Raw genomic sequence first — 20,587 nt, 5'->3', positions numbered from 1 at the left:
AATTACTGTATATATTCTTTGTTTCTGACTTATTTCATTCAAAATTATATTTATGAGATTCACACATTATTGAATGTAGCTGTGATTTGTTCAGCTACATAAAGTAAATATTATGAATTTTCATTGCTGTCTGGTGTTCAAATATATTAAAATAATATACCATGACTTATTTATCCATTCTAATTGTAGATTTTTAAAAAGCCAAAGAAATCTTCATCTTTTTCTAACTACATAGACTTTCATTAAGGTGAAGATATCAACTATCTTTTAATTTATGAAGCTGATTCATTTAAAGGAGGGGAACAATAAATTTTCTTAAATTCAGTGTACTTCAGAAAAGGAATAACTGGAGAGTGTTGATTCTGATTGAGGGGGCAGAGAGGGAAGATGGAAGGAGAAGTGGGGTTTCTCTCCCCTTTTTTAACGCATTAGAGAAACACTTGAGGCTCTGCCTCAAACTGTACAGCTGTGTTGTGCCCGTGAAGAAGGAGTAAGGAAGCTGTGACTCCACGACAGAGTGAGCATGCTGGCATGACAGCAGGCGCACGTGTGTGTGTGCACGTGCACGAAAGGGCTTCCCTTCTGGTTGTTCTTCCATTAATTCTTGGTATTGGTTTTGATATATTTGCTATGTTTTGGTCATGATACCAAAAAAGTTCTTTTAATCATAAACTATTTTATTACAAAAAGGGCTGCTGCTTTTTGTTGCAATTGACTATTGTTCAGCAAAAACTTGGCCTCCTCCAACTCTCCTTTGGAATGAAGTCTATTTTCCTATTTAGGTGCTTGTCCATGTGACATACTTTGGCCACTGGGAAATCAGCTCTAAATATGCTTGAATGGTGGACTCATGCTCTTGTGTTCCAGTGATTTGCAAGAGAAGAGCAAGCCCTGGGTGGCTGCTGCCCTTGGAGCCCAGAGTGAATAATATGGGGCAGACCTGAGCTCATGCCGAAGCCCAGCAAACCCACAACTTGAAGCAGAGTTGTCCACTGCAGCTGAGCCCGTGTCAGCCCAGCTGAAGTCGACCTGAACTTGAGAGCAAGTGTTTACTATTGTGAAGCTCTGAGTGTGGAGTTATTTTGCCATTATGGTGGTGAAGATTGTTTTACAGCTATAGTCAGAGGTATAAAGGTCAAGTCGTTATCACTCCTCAGTAGTGGACTTGGCTCCATTTATTTCATTCTGCATTTGCTCTATGAAACCAGAGATTCAGATTTCAAGATTTTTTCAAGGCAAATTCTAAATGCCCAGGAAAGTTCTACCAAATTCCTTTGGAATTCGAAGAAAAGGACTTATTGGAGATGGGAATACACATCTTTGGTGTTAGTGAACAGGAGGGAAGATCAGTAAGGAACTTCTTGCCATAGCTACACACTTGGCAAAATGGCCAAAGAGACTACACCTGCATTCAGGTGTGAGGTATGCTGTTCTAGGATGATTGGCGCAGTTAGGAGATGCCCTAGTCTGATGAGACATATATAGAATCAGAGCATAGGTAGGTTATGTTTCTTAACAGCTAACTGTTGAAGTCAACAAAGCTGTAACCTACGAAAAGAGCAGTTTTAGAGGTAAAAATTGCATATTTGTGAAGAAATGGTATATTTCACATCCTATGAATGTAAATTGGTCTAAACACTTCAGAGAACTTGGAGTAATTGGAAGTTACTTTGGAGAAGAAGCATATATTATAATAAATAGAGCTGAAGATGCTCATTTCTTAAGAGCCAGTAATGTGAGGCTAGATGTGTCCCAGTGGGACTCAACAGGGCTGGTGCCGCACCTGTGGGGCACTTTTGTAAGAGTGATGGGGAGTTTACTGTCAGATAGTAGGTAGGAGCCCGGGCTCCCATATGTCCTGCAATTTGAAGGCTTGTCCCATTCAAAAAAGAATTGTCCTGGGTTCTCCATGTCTTTAGATGGTATCTATACCATTCATGTAGATGAAAAACTTGTTATTGATTTTTTTATTTTTAAATTTTATTTTATATAGGCAAGTAGTTGATTTCTAATGTTGTGTTAGTTTTAGGTGTGCAGCAAAGTGACTCAGTTATACATATACATATATTTATTATTTTTCAGATTTTTTCCCCAAATAGGTTATTATAGAATATTGAGAAGAGTTCCTGTGCTATACAATAGAATCTTGTTGGTTATTTATTCTATATATAGTAGTGTGTATATATTAATCCCAACCTTTTAATTTATCCCTCCTCGCCCCCTTTCACCTGTGATAACCATAAATTTGTTTTCCAAGTCTCTGAATCAGTTTCTGTTTTTTAAATAAGTTAATTTGTATCATTTTTTATATTCCATATATATCATATGATATTTGTCTTTCTGTGTGTGGCTTACGTTACTCAGTATGATAATTTTTAGTTCTGTCCAGGTTGCTTCAAATAGCATTATTTCATTCTTTTTTATGGATGAGTAATATTCTGTTGTATCTATGTACTACACTGTCTTTATCCATTCATTTGTCAATGTACATTTAAACTGCTTCCATGTCTTGGCTATTGTAAATAATACTGCAATGAACACTGAGGTGTATGGATCTTTTCAAATTATGGTTTTCCTGGATATATGCCCAGGAGTGAGGTTGCTGGATCATACAGTAGCTCTATTTTAGTGTTTTAAGGAACCTTCATACTATTATCAGTGGTGGCTCTACCAATTACATTCCCACCAACAGTGTACGAGGGTCCCTTCTGTTTACAGACTTTCTGATGATGGCCATTCTGACCAGTGCGAGTTGATACCTCATTGTACTTTTGATGTGCATTTCTCTCATAATTAGCGATGTTGAGCATCTTTTCATATGCTTTTTGGCCATCCGTATGTATTCTTTGGAGAAATGTCTATTTAGGTCTTCTGCCTAGTTTTTGTTTGGATTGCTTGTTTATTTCATATTGAGTTGCACCTGTTGTTTGTATATTTTAGAAGTTAATTCCTTGTTGGTCTCATCATTTGCAAATATTTTCTTTCATTCTGTGGTTTGTCTTTTTTGTTTTGTTTCCTTTGCTATGAGGTCACATCTGTTTACTTATTTATTTATTTTCATTACTAAAGGAGGTGGGTCAAAAAAAAAGACCTTGTTGCAATTTATGTCAAAGAGTATTCTGCCTATGTTTTCCTCTGAGTTTTATAGAATCCGGTCTTACATTTAGGTATTAATCCATTTTGAGCTTCTTTTTGTGTACAGTGTTAGAAAATGTTCTAATTTTATTCTTTTACATGTAGCCGTCCAGTTTTCCCAGTATCACTTATTGAAGGGACAGTTTTTCTCCATTGTATTTTCTTGCTTCCTTTGTAAGATTAATTGATGATAGGTATGTGGGTTTATTTCTAGGCATTCTATGCTATTCCATTGATCCACAAGTATGTCTTTTTGCCGGTACCATAATGTTTTGATTCAGTTCAGTTCAGTCACTCAGTCATATCTGACTCTTTGTGACCCTATAGACTGCAGTACTCAAGGCTTCTTTGTCCATCACCAACTCTGAGAGCTTGCTCAAACTCATCTCCATTGAGCCAGTGATGCCATCCAACCACCTCATCCTCTGTCATCCCCTTCTCCTCCTGCCTTCAATCTTTCCCAGCATCAGGGTCTTTTCCAATGAGTCAGTTCTTCGCATCAGGTGGTCACAGTATTGGAGGTTCAGCTTCAACATCAGTCCTTGCAGTGAAATTCAGGACTGATTTCCTTTATGATTGACTGGTTTGAAATCCTTGCTGTCACTCTCAAGCATCATTTCCAACACTGTAGCTTTATAGTATAGTCTGAAATCAGGGAGCCTGATGCTTTCCGGAGATTGCTTTGGCTATTCTGGGTCTTTTGTGTTTCTACATAAATATTAAGACATTTTGCTCTAGGTGTGCAAAAACCACACTGATAATTTGATAGGAATTGCATTGACTCTACAGATTCAATACCTTGGGTAGCATAGTCATTTTCATGATATTGATTTTTTCAGTACAAGAACATGGTAGGTCTATCCATCCGTTTCTGTCATCTTTGATTTCTTTGTCAGCATCTTTTAAGTTTTGGAGTACAGTTCTTTTGCCTTCTTAAGTAGCTTTATTCCTAGATATTTTATTCTTTTTGATGTAATGGTAAATGGAATTTTTCCCCCTGATTTCTCTTCTTGATCTTTCATTGCTAGTATTTAGAAATGCAAGAGATTTCTGTACGTTAATTTAGTATCCTGACACTTTATTTAATTTACTGATCAGCTCTAGTATTTCCTGGTGTCATTTTCAGTACTTTGTATGTATGTAACAGTTTTACATCTTCCTTTCCAATTTAGATTTTTAAAATTTCTTTTTCCTCTCTGCCATGACTAGGACTTCTAAAACTATGCTGAAAAAAAAACAGGCCAGAGTTAAAATCACTGTTTTGTTATTGATCTTAGAGGAAATGTTTTCAGCTTTTCACTATTGAATATGTAAGCTGTGAGTTTGTCATCAGTTCAGTTCAGTTGCTCAGTCATATCTGAGTCTTTGTGAGCCAATGGACTGCAGCACGCCAGGCCTCCCTGTCCATCACCAACTCCCGGAGTTTACCAAAACCCATGTCCATTGAGTCAGTGATGCCATCCAACCATTTCATCCTCTGTCGTCCCCTTCTCCTCCTGCACTCTATCTTTCCCAGCATGAGGGTCTTTTCAAATGAGTCACCTCTTTCCATCAGGTGGCCAAAGTATTGGAGTTTCAGCTTTAACATCAGTCCTTCCAATGAACACTCAGGACTGATCTCCTTTATGATGGACTGGTTGGATCTCCTTCTAGTCCAAGGGACTCTCAAGAGTCTTCTCCAACACCACAGTTCAAAAGCATCAATTCTTCGGTGCTCAGCCTTCTTCACAGTCCAACTCTCACATCCATACATGACCACTGGAAAAGCCATAGCCTTGACTGGACGGACCTTAGTTGGCAAAGTAATGTGTCTGCTTTTTAATATGCTCTCTAGGTTGGTCATAACTTTCCTTCCAAGGAGTGAGCGTCTTTTAATTTCATGGCTGCAGTCACCATCTGCAGTAATTTTGGAGCCCCCCAAAATAAAGTCAGCCACTGTCTCCACCGTTTCCCCATCTATTTGCCATGAAGTGTGGGATTGGATGCCATGATCTTAGTTTTCAGAATGTTGAGCTTTAAGCCAACTTTTTCACTCTCCTCTTTCTCTTTCATCAAGAGGCTCCTTAGTTGCTCTTTGCTTTCTGCCATAAGGGTGGTGTCATCTGCATATCTGAGGTTATTGATATTTCTCCCTGCAATCTTGATTCCAGCTTGTGCTTCCTCCAGCCCAGCGTTTCTCATGGTGTACACTCCATATAAGTTAAATAAGCAGGGTGACCATATACAGCCTTGACGTACTCCTTTTCCTATTTTGAACCAGTCCATTGTTCCATGTCCAGTTCTAACTTCCTGACCTGCATACAGATTTCTCAAGAGGCAGGTCAGGTGGAAAATTCTTGAAGAATTTTCCATAGTTTGCTGTGATCCACACAGTCAAAGGCTTTGGCATAGTCAATAAAACAGAAATAGATATTTTTCTGGAACTCACTTGCTTTTTCGATGATCCAGTGGATGTTGGCAATTTGATCTCTGGTTCCTCTGCCTTTTCTAAAACCAGCTTGAACATCTGGAACTTCACAGTTCATGCACTGCTGAAGCCTGGCTTGCAGAATTTTGAGCATTACTTTACTAGCGTGTGAAATGAGTGCAGTTGTGCAGTAGTTTGAGCATTTTTTGGCATTGCCTTTCTTTGGGATTGGAATGAAAACTGACCTTTTCCAGTCCTGTCACCACTGCTAAGTTTTCCAAACTTGCTGGCATATTGAGGGCAGCACTTTCACAGCATCATCTTTTAGGATTTTAAATAGCTCAACTGGAATTCCATCACCTCCAGTAGCTTTGTTCATAGTGATGCTTCCTAAAGCCCACCTAACTTCACATTCCAGGATGTCTGGCTTTAGGTGATTGATCACACTATAGTGATTATCTGGGTCATGAAGATCTTTTTTGTACAGTTCTTCTGTGTATTCTTGCCACCTCTTCTTAATCTCTTCTGCTTCTGTTAGGTCCATCCCACTTCTGTCCTTTATTTTGCCCATCTTTTCATGAAATGTTCCCTTGGTACCTCTAAATTTCTTGAAAAGATCTGTAGTCTTTCCCATTCTATTGTTTTCCTCTATTTCTTTGCACTGATAACTGAGGAAGGCTTTATTATCTCTCCTTGCTATTCTTTGAAACTCTGAATTCAAATCAGTATATCTTTCCTTTTCTCCTTTGCTTTTCGCTTCTCTTCTTTTCACAGTTATTTGTAAGGGCTCCTCAGATAGCCACTTTGCTTTTTTGCTTTTCTTTTTCTTGGATATGGTCTTGATCCCTGTCTCCTGTACAATGTCATGAACCTCCGTGCATAGTTCATCAGGCACTCTGTCTATCAGATCTAGTCCCTTAAATCTATTTCCCACTTCCACTGTATAATCATAAGGGATTTGACTTAGGTCATACCTGAATGGTCCAGTGGTTTTCCCTACTCTCTTCAATTTAAGTCTGAATTTAGCAATAAGGAGTTCATGATCTGAGCCACAGTCAGCCCCCAGTCTTGTTTTTGCTGACTGTATGGAGCTTCTCCGTCCTTGGCTGCAAAGAATATAATCAATCTGATTTCGGTGTTGGCCATCTGGTGATGTCCGTGTATAGAGTCTTCTCTTATGTTGTTGGAAGAGGGTGTTTGCTATGACCAGTGCATTCTCTTGGCAAAACTCTATTAGTCTTTGCCCTGCTTCATTCTGTACTCCAAGGCTAAATTTGCCTGTTACTCCAGGTATTTCTTGACTTCCTACTTTTGCATTCTAGTCCCCTATAATGAAAAGGACATCTTTTTGGGGTGTTAGTTCTAAAAGGTCTTGTAGGTCTTCACAGAACTGTTCAACTTCAGCTTCTTCAGCATTGCTGGTCGGGGCATAGACTTGGATTACTGTGATATTGAATGGTTTATCTTGGAAATGAACAAAGACCATTCTGTTATTTTTTAGATTGTTTCCAAGTACTGCATTTCGGACTCTTTTGTTGACTATGATGGCTACTCCTTTTCTCTAAGGGATTCTTGCCCACAGTCATCTGAGTTAAATTCACCCATTCCAGTCCATTTTAGTTTGCTGATTCCTAAAATGTTGATGTTCCCTCTTGCCATCTCCTGTTTGACCACTTCCAATTTTCCTTGATTCATGGACCTAACATTCCAGGTTCCTATGCAATATTGCTCTTTATAGCATCTGACCTTGGTTCTATCACCAGTCACATCCACAACTGGGTGTTGTTTTTGCTTTGGCTCCCTCTCTTCATTCTTTCTGGAGTTATTTCTCCACTGCTCTCCAGTAGCATATTGGGCATCTACTGACCTGGGGAGTTCATCTTTCAGTATCCTATCTTTTTGCCTTTTCATACTGTTCATGGCATTCTCAAGGCAAGAATACTGAAGTGGTTTGCAATTCCCTTCTCCAGTGGATCACATTTTGTCAGAACTCTCCACCATGGCCTATCTGTCTTGGGTGGCTCTACCCAGCGTGGCTTAGTTTCATTGAGTTAGACAAGACTGTGGTCATTAGCGGTGGCTTTGAGGAGATACCCCACGTCCAAGGTCAGTGGTGGCGGCTGTGAGGAGATACCTCACGTCTAAGGTAAGAAGCAGTGGCTGCACTTTGCTGGAGCAGCCGTGAAGGGATACGCCACGTCCAAGGTAATAGAAACCCCAGTAGGTTGGTCGGTGCTAAGAGAGGGCATCAGAGGGCAGATAGGCTGAGTTTGTCACATATGGCCTTTATAATGGTGAGGTATATTCCCTCTAGGGATTTCCTGGTAGTTCAGCTGATAAAGAATCAGCCTGCAATGCAGGAGACCCTGGTTCGATTCCTGGGTTGTGAAGATCCTCTGGAAAAATAGGCTACCTACTGCAGTATTCTTGGGCTTTCCTGGTGGCACAGATGGCCAAGAATCCACCTGCACTGAGGAAGACCTGGGTTTGATCCCTGCATTAGGAAGATCCCCTGGAGGAGGGTGTGGCAACCCATACCAGTATTCTTGCCTGGAGAATCCCCATGGACAGAGAAGCCTGAGGGCTGCAGTCCATGGGGGTCTCAAAGAGTCGGACACGACTGAACAACTAAGCACAGCACATATTCCCTCTATGCTCATTTTCTGGAAATTTTAAAATCATAAACGGGTGTTGAATTCTGTCAAAAGCTTTTTTTTTTGCATCTATTTATGCAAAATCATATGAATTTTATTCTTTAATTTATTTTTGTGGTGTATGTCACTGATTGATTTGCAGATATTGAAAAATGTTTGTATCCCTGGTATAAATACCAGTTGATTATGGTGAATGATACTTTTAATGTATTGTTAGACTCAGTTTGCAAGTATTTTGTTGAGAATTTTTGCATGTAGGTTCATCAGTGATGTATGCCTGTCATTTTCTTTTTCTGTGTGGTAACTTTATCTGGTTTTGATATCAGGGTAATGGTGGCCACATATAATGAGTTTGGGAGTTTTCCTTCTTCTGAAAATTTTGGGAAGAGTTTCAGAAGGATAGGTGTTAACCTTTCTCCGAATGGTTGATAAAATTTACCGTGAAGCCATCTGGTCCTGGACTTTGGTTTGCTGGGAATTTTTAAATCACAGTTCAATTTCAGTACTTGTGATTGGTCTATTCATAATTTCTATTTCTTCCTGGTTCAGTCTTGGGAGATTATACTTCTAAGAATTTATCCGTTTCTTCTAAGTTGTCCATTTTATTGGCATACAGTTGCTTGTAGTAGTGATCCTTTGTGTTTCCGTGGTGTCAGTTGTAATTTCTTCTTTTTCATTTCTAATTTTATTGACTGGAGCCCTCTCCTTTTTTTTCTTGATGAATCTGGCTAAAGTTTTTTCTTTAAAACTTTAATCCTTGCAAAGGATTTTTTTAATCCTTTTTTTAATCCTTTCAAAAAGCCAGTTTTTAGTTTCTTTAATCCATGCTATTGTCTTTGTCTGCCAACAAAGGTTCGTCTAGTCAAGGCTATGGTTTTTCCTGTGTCATGTATGGATGTGAGAGTTGGACTGTGAAGAAGGCTGAGCGCCGAAGAATTGATGCTTTTGAACTGTGGTGTTGGAGAAGACTGTTGAGAGTCCCTTGGACTGCAAGGAGATCCAACCTGTCCATTCTGAAGGAGATCAGCCCTGGGATTTCTTTGGAAGGAATGATGCTAAAGCTGAAACTCCAGTACTTTGGCCACCTCATGCGAAGAGTTGACTCATTGGAAAAGACTCTGATGCTTGGAGGGATTGTGGGCAGGAGGAGAAGGGGACGACAGAGGATGAGATGGCTGGATGGCATCACTGACTTGATGGACGTGAGTCTGAGTGAACTCCGGGAGTTGGTGATGGACAGGGAGGCCTGGCGTGCTGCAATTCATGGGGTCGCTAAGAGTCGGACACGACTGAGTGACTGATCTGATCTGATCTGATTGTCTTTGTCTCTATTTTAGTCCTTTCAAAAAGCCAGTTTTTAGTTTCTTTAATCTGTGCTATTGTCTTTGTCTCTATTTTATTTCTTCTCTCATCTTTATGATCTCTTTCTTTCTACTAATTTTGACTTTTCTTTCTTTTCCTTTCTCTAGTTGCGTTAGGTATAAGTTTAGCTTGTTTATTTGAGCTTTATCTTGTTTCTTAAGGTTAGATTGTATTGCTATACATTTCCCTCTTAGAACTGCTTTAGCTGCATCCCATAGGTTTTGAATCATCATGTTTTTATCTGTCTCTCTCTCTCTTTTTTTCCTATTTCCTCTTTGCTCTCTTTGGTGGTCTATTGTTGTTTAGTACCATATTGTTTTGCCTCCTTGTGTTTATGTTTTTTTTTTTTTTCCCTTGTGGTTGACTTCTAATCTCATAGTGTTGTGGTCAGAAAAGATGCTTGATAGGATTTTAATTTGCTTAAATTTAGCAAGGCTTGCTTTATGACTCAGCATGTGATACCTCCTAGAGAATGTTTCAGAATGTGTACTCTGCTCCTTTCAGATGGAATGTTCTATAGTAAAACATCTATAGACAGGATGTTCTATATATAAATATCCATTAAGTCCATCAGGTCTAATGTGTCATTTAAGGCCTGTGTTTCCTTATTGATTTTCTGTCTGGATGATCTGTCCACTGATGTGGGGTGTTAAAGTCTCCCACTATTATTGTGCTACAGTCAATTTCTCCTTTTATGGCTCTTAATGTTTGCCTTATATATTGAGGTGATCCTATGTTGGGTGCGTATATATTTACAGTTGTTATGTCTTCTTCTTGGGTCCATGCCTTGATCATTATGTATTGTCTTTGTTTCTTGCAACAGTCTTTATTTTAAAGTCTGTTTTGTCTGAACGAGTACTGCTGCTCCAGCTTTTTTTTTTTTTTTTTCTATTTGCATAGGATAACTTTTTCTGTCCCTTCACTCTCAGTCAGTATGTGTCCCTGGATATGAAGTGGATCCCTTGGAGACATAATTTATATGGGTCTTGGCTTTGTATCCATTCAGCTAGTCTGTTTTTTGGTTGGAGCATTTAATTCATTTGTATTGAAAGTAATTACTGATATGTATGTTCTTATCACTTTGGAGAAGGAAATGGCAACCCACTCCAGTATTCTGGCCTGGAGAAGCCCATGGACGGAGGGGCCCAGTGGGCTGTGGTCTATGGGGATGCAAAGAGTCGAACACGACTAAGCAACTAACACACACACACGCACACACACAAGTTCTTATTGCTATGTCATTAATTGTTTTGGATTTGTTTTTGTGGGTCTTTTCCCTTCCCTTCCACTTTTGCTCTTTTCTCTTGTGCTTTGATAAGTATCTTTAGTGTTCTGTTTAGATTCCTATTTCTTTTTTGTGTGTATAGCTATTGTATATTTTTGGTTTGTGGTTAGCACGAGGTTTTAATATAGCAGCCTATATATACACACACCCACAAGATCATTTTAAGTAGCTGGTCTCTTAATTTCAAATGCAATTCTAATGTTTACTCTTTTCTCATGATTGCTGGCTTTGCTATCATATTTGTGTGTGGATGATTTCCTGTCTTGACTGTATGTTTGCCTTTACTGGTCAGTTTTCTCATTTGTAATTTTGTTTCTAGTTGTGGCCTTCTCTTCTTTGCCTAGAGAAATTTGTTTACTATTTGCTGTAAGTTGGTTTGGTGGTACTGAATTCTCTTAGCTTTTTCTTACATGTAAAGCTTTTGATTTCTCCCTATTGAATTTGAATGAGAAGCTTGCTGAATAGAGTATTCTTGATTGCAGGTATTCTTGCTACAGTAGGGCATATTTTCCCCTTTCATCACTTTAGTTTCTTTTTTGTGTGTGTCATTTTTTTTAAATTTTATTTTATTTTTAAACTTTACAATATTGTATTGGTTTGGCTAAATATCAAAATGAATCTGCCACAGGTATACATGTGTTACCCATCCTGAACCCTCCTTCCTCCTCCCTCCCCATACCATCCCTCTGGGTCATCCCAGTGCACCAGCCCCAAGCATCCAGTATCGTGCATCGAACCTGGACTGGCGACTCGTTCCATATATGATATTATACGTATTTCAATGCCATTCTCCCAAATCATCCCACCCTCTCCCTCTCCCACAGAGTCCAAAAGACTGTTCTATACATCAGTGTCTCTTTTGCTGTCTTGTATACACGGTTATTGTTACCATCTTTCTAAATTCCATATATATGCGTTAGTATACTGTATTGGTGTTTTTCTTTCTGGCTTACTTCACTCTGTATAATAGGCTCCAGTTTCATCACTTTAAATATATCATGCCACTCCTTTCTGGCCTGCAGAGTTTCTGCTGAAAAGTCAACTGATAACCTTATACGGAATCCCTTGTATGTTATTTGTTGCTTTTTATTTGTGCTTTTAATATTTTTTCTTTGTCTTTAATGTTTGTCAGTTTGATTAACCTTGTCTCTGCAAGTTCCTCCTTGGGATTATCCTATATGGGACTCTCTGTGCTTCCTAGATTTGAGTGACTATGTCCTTTCCCATGTTAGGGAAATTTTCAACTATTATCTCTTCAACTATTTTCTCAGGATCCTTTTCTCTTCTCCTTCTGGGAGCCCTATAACATGAATTTTTGTGCATTTAATATTGTCCTAGTGGTTTCTTAAACTGTCTTCATTTTATTTCATTCTTTTTCCTTTATTCTGTTCCATGACAGTGATTTATACCAATTTCCCAGCTAAATAAAGCTCCTCATTTATTCTGCTAAAGATTCCTTATAGTGTTTTTCCATTTTAGTTATTGTATTGTTTTACTCTGTTCTTTTTATCTTGTAGTTCTTCGTTAAACATTTCTTATATCTTCTCAGTCTATGTCTCCATTCTTTTTCCAAGATATTAGATCATCTTTACTATCATTACTCTGAATTCCTTTTCAGATAGATTGCCTATAACCCTTAATTGCCTATACACATCACTTAATTGTTCTTCTGGGGTTTTACCTTGTTCCTTTGTTTGGAATATATTCCTCTGCTGTCTCATTTTCTTTACATTTCTGTGTTTACAGCATGTGTTATGCAGGCTGTAAGGCTGTAGTTCTTGCTTCTGGTGTCTGTCCCTTGATGGGTTGTTGTTGTTGCTGTTCAGTCACTCAGTCATGTCCAACTTTTTGTGATCCCATGGACTGCAGCACGCCAGACTTCCCTGTCCTTCACTGTCTCCCAGATTTTGCTCAAACTCATGTCCATTGAGTCGGTGATACCATCCAATCATTTCATTCTCTGTTTTCCCCTTGTCGTCCTGCCTTCAATCTTTCCCAGTATCAGGGTCTTTTCCAATGAAGTGGCTCATCCCATCAGGTGCCAAAGTATTAGAGCTTCAGCTTCAGCATCAGTCCTTCTAATGTATATTTAGGACTGATTTCCTTTAGGATTGACTGGTTTGATATCCTTACAGTCCAAGGGACTCTCAAGAGTCTTCTCCAGCACCACACTTCAAAAGCGTCAATTCTTCAGCTCTCAGCCTTTTTTTTTTTTTTTTTTTTTGTCCAGCTCTCACATCTGCACATGACTACTGGAAAAACCATAGCTTTGACTATACAGACCTTTGTACACAAAATAATCTCTCTGCTTTTTAATACACTGTCTAGGTTTGTCATTGCTTTTCTTCCAAGGAGCAAGTGTCTTAATTTCAAGGCTGCAGTCACCATCCACAGTGATTTTGGAGCCCAAGAAAATAATGTCTATCACTGTTTCCATTGTTTCCCTATCTATTTGTCCTCAAGTGATGGGACCGGATGCCACAATCTTAGTTTTTTGAAAGTTGAGTTTCTAACATCACAAGCCTCTATGAGCCTGCGATTGTAGGTGACTTCCTTTCATCTCCTAATGTACTATCATGTATCTGTGGCCATTAACATTGAAATACCTATTGTTTTATTTAACTTTCTTACAGCACAGTAAATACATTACATTTGATTTTTACTGTGTGTAGATAAGTTAAATTACGAATTTAATTTCAAGATAGTAAATGGGGTGACACAAAATAAATTTGTGATGTTTGACTGTACTGAGAATTACCACCCTAGATAAATTCTCATATGTACCCAAAGAGACAAATGTAGTACAGAACTGCGGTGTACAGTAGTCATGAACCACGTGAATTAAAGTTAAATAAAATTTAAAAATAAGATCCCTCACCCAGACTAGCCACATTTCGAATGCTCAAGAGCCATATGTGGCTAGAGCTACGCTACTGTAGCATCCAGATATGAGACGTTTCCATCAGGACAGACATTTCTATTGGGCAGAACTGGTCTAGAGTTAAGGCAACAATACTCATAATATCAAACCCCTAGAAATAACCTAAATGTCCACTAACAGTGAAATGGATAAGAAGGTGGAAAGCTATACAGCAGTGAAAATAAATATGTGTATCAACACAGATGAATCTCATAAACAGCATTGAGAAAAGCCAAAGACCTGTGTTTTGACAGTATTTTAACTTAACAATGCTATGTGTGGATTACGGATCCATATGTAGCAAAAGTACTTTTAAAGTAAGCCAGAAAGAAAAACACGAATACAGTATACTAACACATATATATGGAATTTAGAAAGATGGTAACAATAACCCTGTATACGAGACAGCAAAAGAGACACTGATGTATAGAAAAGTCTTACGGACTCTGTGGGAGAGGGAGAGGGTGGGATGATTTGGGAGAATGGCATTGAAACATGTATAATATCATGTATGAAATGAGTTGCCAGTCCAGGTTCGATGCATGATACTGGATGCTTGGGGCTGGTGCACTGGGATGACCCAGAGGGATGGTATGGGGAGGGAGGAGGGAGGAGGGCTCAGGATGGGGAACACATGTATACCTGTGGCGGATTCATTTCGATATTTGGCAAAACCAATACAATATTGTAAAGTTTAAAAATAAAATAAAATTTTAAAAAATGCACGGGAATAATAAACACCAAATTCAGGATACCAGTTCCCTCTGGCAGCAAGGAAGGAGATGCAGTTGAGAAGAGTAAAATGAGAGTTTACCTGCACTGGTAATGTCCTATTTCTTCAGGTATCAGTTTAGTTCAGTCGCTCAGTCATGTCCAACACTTTGTGACCCCATGAACTGCAGCACACCAGGCCTCCCTGTCCATCACCAACTCCCTGGAGTTCACTCAGACTCATATCCATCAAGTCAGTGATGCCATCCAGCCATCTCATCCTCTGTCGTCCCCTTCTCCTCCTGCCCCCAATCCCTCCCAGCATCAGAGTCTTTTTCAATGAGTCGACTCTTCACATGAGGTGGCCAAAGTACTGGAGTTTCAGCTTTAGCATCATTCCTTCCAAAGAAATCCCAGGGCTGATCTCCTTCAGAATGGACTGGTTGGATATCCTTGCAGTCCAAGGGACTCTCAAGAGTCTTCTCCAACATCAGAGTTTAAAACCATCAATTCTTCTGCACTCAATTCTTTATAGTCCAATTCTTACATCCAACATGACTACTGGAAAAACCATAGCCTTGACTAGATGGATCTTTGTTGATAAAGTAGTGTATCTGCTTTTTAATATGCTGTCTAGGTTGGTCATAACTTTCCTTCCAAGGAGTAAACCTCTTTTAATTTCATGGCTGCAGTCACCATCTGCAGTGATTTTGGAGCCCCCCAAAATAAAGCCAGCCACTGTTTCCACTGTTTCCCCATCTATTCACCATGAAGTGATGGGACCGGATGCCATGATCTTACTTTTCAGAATGTTGAGCTTTAAGCCAACTTGTTAACTCTCCTCTTTCACTTTCATCAAGAGACTATTTAGTTCTTCTTCACTTTCTGCCATAAGGGTGGTGTCATCTGCATATCCGAGGTTATTGATATTTCTCCCAGCAATCTTGATTCCAGCTTGTGCTTCTAAGCACAAGCTGGAAGAAGAAGAAATGCTTCTTCCAGCATTTCTCATGATGCACTCTGAATATAAGTTAATAAACAGGGTGACAATATACAGCCTTGATGTCTTCCTTTTCCTATTTGGACCCAGTCTGTTGTTCCATGTCCAGTTCTAACTGTTGCTTCCTGACCTGCATACAGGTTTCTCAAGAGGCAGGTCAGGTGGTCTGGTATGCCCATCTTTTTCAAAATTTTCCAGTTTGTTGTGATCCATGTAGTCAAAGGCTTTGGCATAGTTAACAAAGCAGAAATAGATGTTTTTTCTGGAACTCACTTGCTTTTTCAATGATCCAGCAAATGTTGGCAATTTGATCTCTGGTTCCTCTGCCTTTTCTAAAACCAGCTTAAACAACTGGAAGTTAATGATTCACATATTGCTGAGGCCTGGCTTGGAGAATTTTGAACATTACTTTACTAGCATGTGAGATGAGTGCAATTGTGCGGTAGTTTGAGCATTCTTTGGCATTGCCTTTCTTTGGGATTGGAATGAAAACTGACCTTTTCCAGTCCTGTGGCCACTGCTGAGTTTTCCACACTTGCTGACATATTGAGTGCAGCACTTTAACAGTGTCAATTTTTAGGATTTGAAATAGCTCAACTGGAATTCCATCATGTCTACTGGCTTTGTTCATAGTGATGCTTCCTAAGGCCCACTTGACTTCACATTCCAGGATGTCTGGCTCTAGGTGAATGATCACACCATAGTGATTATCTGGGTCATGAAGATATTTTTTGTATGGTTCTTCTGTGTATTCTTGCCACCTCTTCTTAATATCTTCTGCTTCTGTTAGATCCCTATCATTTCTGTCCTTTATTGAGCCCATATTTGCATGAAATGTTCCCTTGGTAGCTCTAATTTTCTTGAAGAGATCTGTAGTCTTTCCCATTCTATTGTTTTCCTCTATTTTTTTGCATTGATCACTGAGGAAGGCTTTCTTATCTCTCCTTGCTATTCTTTGGAACTCTGTATTCAAATGGGTATATCTTTCCTTTTCTCCTTTGCTTTTTGCTTCTCTTCTTTTCACAGCTATTTGTAAGGCCTTCTCAGACAGCCATTTTGCTTTTTTGCATTTCTTTTTCTTGGGAATGGTCTTGATCCCTGTCTCCTGTACAATGTCATGAACTTCCATACATAGTTCATCAGGCACTTTACCAGATCTAGTCTCTTAAATATATTTCTCACTTCCACTGTATAATCATAAGGGATTTGATTTAGGTCATATCTGAATGATCTAGTGGTTTTCCCCACTTTCTTCAATTTATGTCTGAATTTGAGAATAAGGAGTTCATAATCTGAGCCACAGTCAGCTCCTGGTCTTGTTTTTGCTGACTGTATGGAGCTCCTCCATCTTTGGCTGCAAAGAATATAATCAATCTAATTTTGTCGTTGACCATCTGGAGACGTCCATGTATAGAGTCTTATCTTGTGTTGTTGGAAAAGAGTTGTTCTTTACTTTTGATGTTTTTGATAGGAAGGCTATATACTTTTTCCTTTTTTTGTACACAAAATAAAATTTTAAATGGAGCAAACGGCTATGTTTTGCTGATCTCTCTATGCTTCAGATCAGATCAGATCAGTCGCTCAGTCGTGTTTGACTCTTTCTGGCACAGAGTAGGTGTTATATTAATGTCACCTTAATAGCTCAAATATAGGAAAGTTCACAATGTTAACAGTTTTGGCTGTTAAAATGTTCATACTATCAGATTAGAGTCATTAGGGTATGTAGCTACACAAACTTTTCAAAATCATGGGTTCATTTTACAAATATTTATTAAGGGCCTGGGCTTCCCAGGTGGCTCAGTGATGAAGAATCCACCTGCCAATGCAGGTGACGTGGGTTCAATCTCTGGGTTGGGAAGATCTCCTGGAGGAGAAAATGGAAACCCACTCCAGTATTCTTGCCTGGAGAATTCTTGTCCCATGGACAGAGGAACCTGGAGGGCTATAGTCTGTAGGGTCACAAAAGACTAGGACACGATTAAGCAACTGAGCACACTCATTAAGGGCTTACTGTATGCCAAGCACTCCTCCAGTGTTAAGGGTACAACAGTGAACATAAAATTCTCTGCCCTCAAAGGGCTTACACTTGAGTGTGTGGGGTGAGGGTGCAGGGGTGAGAGTGCAGCAGAAGAGTATTGGTAATAAAAAATAAGTAGGTAAAACAGACAGTAGGTCAGATAGGAATAAGGGCCTTCAAGGTAAATGAATCAGGGTAGGGGGACAGGAAATGTTAGAAGGTTTTAGGCACAACTGAACAGTGTTGCCGGGTTGTTCTCTTTGAAGAGCTCACTTCTTGAGTTGAGACCTGAAGTGACAGAAAGGCAGTGAGCCTTTGAGTCAGAGGGAGAAGGATGTGCAAAGACCTCGAGGCAGCCTGGAAAGGAGGCCAGTGAGACTGGAGCAGAGGGAGTGCATGGGAGATGGTTGGAGAGGAAACCCGAGGCTAGACATTTTAAGGACTTTGGCTTTTACTCTAGGTGATATTGAGGAGGTGGAACAAAGGACAGACATGGTCTGACTTACATGTATAAAGGATGCCTCTCTTTTGGGAATAGAAGATAGTGGAGAGTAGAAATAGGGACACCAGTTAGGTGATTATTGCAATAACTGAGGCTCTGCTGCACTAGGGTGGCAATAGTGGAGGTGATAAGTGGACAGAGTTTTGGCATGTTTTGGAGGCATAGGTGCAGAGCTGTTGCTGCTGGACTGTATGTGAGGCATGAGAAAAAGGGAGCAGGCAGGGATGACATGAAGGTTTTAGGCTTGAAGCAGTCATTTACTGAGAAGAGGAGGTGTTGGTTGGATGGTGGTGGAGTGGAGTTCAGCTGGGACATGTTAAGTTTGAAATGCTTATTAAGCATCCAAATGGGATTGCTAATTAAACAACTGATATATGAGTAGGGTAGAGGAAAACATAGAAGCTGGAAAAATTAATTTGAGAGCCATTAGCATACAGGTGGGAGAAGGCAATGGCACCCCACTCCAGTACTCTTGCCTGGAAAATCCCATGGATGGAGGAGCCTGGTAGGCTGCAGTCCATGGGGTCGCTAAGAGTCAGACACGACTGAGTGACTTTACTTTCACTTTCCACTTTCAGGCATTGGAGAAGGAAATGGCAACCCACTCCAGTGTTCTTGCCTGGAGAATCCCATGGATGGAGAAGCCTGGTAGGCTGCCAACTATGGGGTCACACAGAGTCAGACACGACTGAAGTGACTTAGCAGCAGCAGCCCCAGCATACAGGTTCTAACTGTTGCTTCTTGATTTGACTGCCTACAGATTTCTCAGGAGGCAGGTGGGTTGGTTCCCATCTCTTTAAGAATTTTCCGTAGTTTGTTGTGATCCACACAGTCAAAGGCTTTGGCATAGTCAAGAAAGTAGAAGTAGATGTTTTTCTGGAACTCTCTTGCTTTTTCAATGATCCAATGGATGTTAGCAATTTGATCTCTGGTTCCTCTGCCTTTTCTAAATCCAGCGTGAACATACCTGCCTCCTGAGAGATCTGTATGCAGGTCAAGAAACAACAGTCAAAAATGAACATGGAACAATAGACTGGTTCAAAATTGGGAAAGGAGTACATTAAAGTTGTATGTTGTCACCCTGCTCATTTAACTTATATGCAGCGTAAATCAAGATTACCAGGAGAAATATCAATAACCTCAGATATGCATCATCATTTGCTCGTCACCCCGCGGCGGGGGGAGCTACCTCTTCAGCCTCCTCCTTGGAGGGGACGTCACTCTGGCCATCTCTATGACTTTCATCTCAATGGTGGCTGCCACCGGCTTCCTGCCGCTGTCCTCAGCCATCTACAGTCACCTGCTCAGCATCCATGAAACACTCCATGTGCCCGTTTCCCAGATCCTGGGGACCCTGCTGTTCATTGCCATCCCCATTGCAGCAGGCGTGGTAATCAAGTCCAAGCTCCCCAAGTTCTCACAGCTGCTGCTGCATGTCATTAAGCCCTTGAGCTTTGTGCTGCTCCTGGTTGGCCTCTTCCTGGCCTACCACATGGGGGTCTTCATCCTGGCAGGCGTCAGGCTGCCCATCATGTTGGTGGGCTTCACGGTGCCCCTGGTCAGCCTCCTAGTGGGCTATGGCCTGGCCACGTGCCTGAAGCTGCCGGTGGCGCAGCTGCGGACTGTCAGCATCAAGGTTGGGGTGCAGAACAGCCTGCTGGCCTTGGCCATGCTGCAGCTGTCCCTCCGCCGCCTCCAGGCTGACTATGCCTCCCAGGCCCCTTTCCTTGTGGCACTTAGTGGCACCTCGGAGATGCTGGCCTTAGTAATTGGCCACTTTATCTATAGCAGCATGTGCGCCATTCCCTGAGGCCCCCTGGGTCAAGCTTTCACCAGGCACCCCTAGCCCCCAACCTCCACCAACTGTCCCCACCATCCTTGTGTACCAAAGGCCTTTAGAAAAAAAAAAAAATGGCAGAAAACAAAGAAGAGCTAAAGAGCCTCTTGATGAAAGTGAAAGAGGAGAGTGAAAAAGTTGGCTGAAAGCTCAACATTCAAAAAATGAAGATCATGGCATCCGGTCCCATCACTTCATGGCAAATGGATGGGGAAACAATGGAAACAGCGACAGATTTTAATTTTTTTTGGCTCCAAAATCACTGCAGATGGTGACTGCAGCCATGAAATTAAAAGACACTTGCTCCTTGAAAGAAAAGCTATGACAAACATAAGAGTGTATTAAAAAGAAGAGACATTACTTTGCCAGCAAAGGTCCGTCTAGTCAAAGCTATGGTTTTTCCAGTAGTCATGTATGGATGTGAGAGCTGGACTATAAAGAAAGCTGGGCGCCAAAGAATTGATGCTTTTGAACTGTGGTGTTGGAGAAGACTCCTGAGAGTCCCTTGGACTGCAAGGAGATCCAACCAGTCCATCCTAAAGGAGATCAGTCCTGGGTGTTCATTGGAAGGACTGATGCTAAAGCTGAAACTCCAATACTTTGGCCACCTCATGCGAAGAGTTGACTCATTGGAAAAGACCCTGATGCTGGGAGGGATTGGGGGCAGGAGGAGAAGGGGATGACAGAGGATGAGATGGTTGGATGGCATCACCAACTCAATGGACATGAGTTTGGGTAAACTCTGGGAGTTGATGAT

General features: G+C 40.5%; 2 protein-coding genes across 4 annotated transcripts in view; one reads left to right on the top strand and one right to left on the bottom strand.

Annotated features, from left to right (window-relative positions):
- Positions 1–20,587, bottom strand: part of LRAT (lecithin retinol acyltransferase) — a 151,100-nt gene that overhangs the window by 55,235 nt on the left and 75,278 nt on the right. The gene's annotated exons all lie outside the window — the stretch shown is intronic.
- On the top strand, positions 1,387–19,893 carry LOC102391342 (P3 protein-like). Its single transcript, XM_025268222.3, has 2 exons — positions 1,387–1,422; positions 19,138–19,893. Exons 1-2 carry the CDS (start codon positions 1,387–1,389, stop codon positions 19,801–19,803), a joined length of 702 nt encoding a protein of 233 aa, XP_025124007.2. The 3' UTR covers positions 19,804–19,893.

This window comes from Bubalus bubalis, chromosome 17 (assembly GCF_019923935.1).
Source record: "Bubalus bubalis isolate 160015118507 breed Murrah chromosome 17, NDDB_SH_1, whole genome shotgun sequence".
NCBI lineage: Eukaryota > Metazoa > Chordata > Mammalia > Artiodactyla > Bovidae > Bubalus > Bubalus bubalis.
Note: the sequence above shows the minus strand (reverse complement) of the source record. Positions and strands in the feature narration are given on the sequence as shown.

Coding starts and splice junctions, on each gene's coding strand:
- LOC102391342 (XM_025268222.3), top strand. CDS start 1,387: ATGGCCAAAGAGACTACACCTGCATTCAGGTGTGAG. Junction 1,423..19,137: donor CACCTGCATTCAGGTGTGAG/GTATGCTGTTCT, acceptor CAATAACCTCAG/ATATGCATCATCATTTGCTC.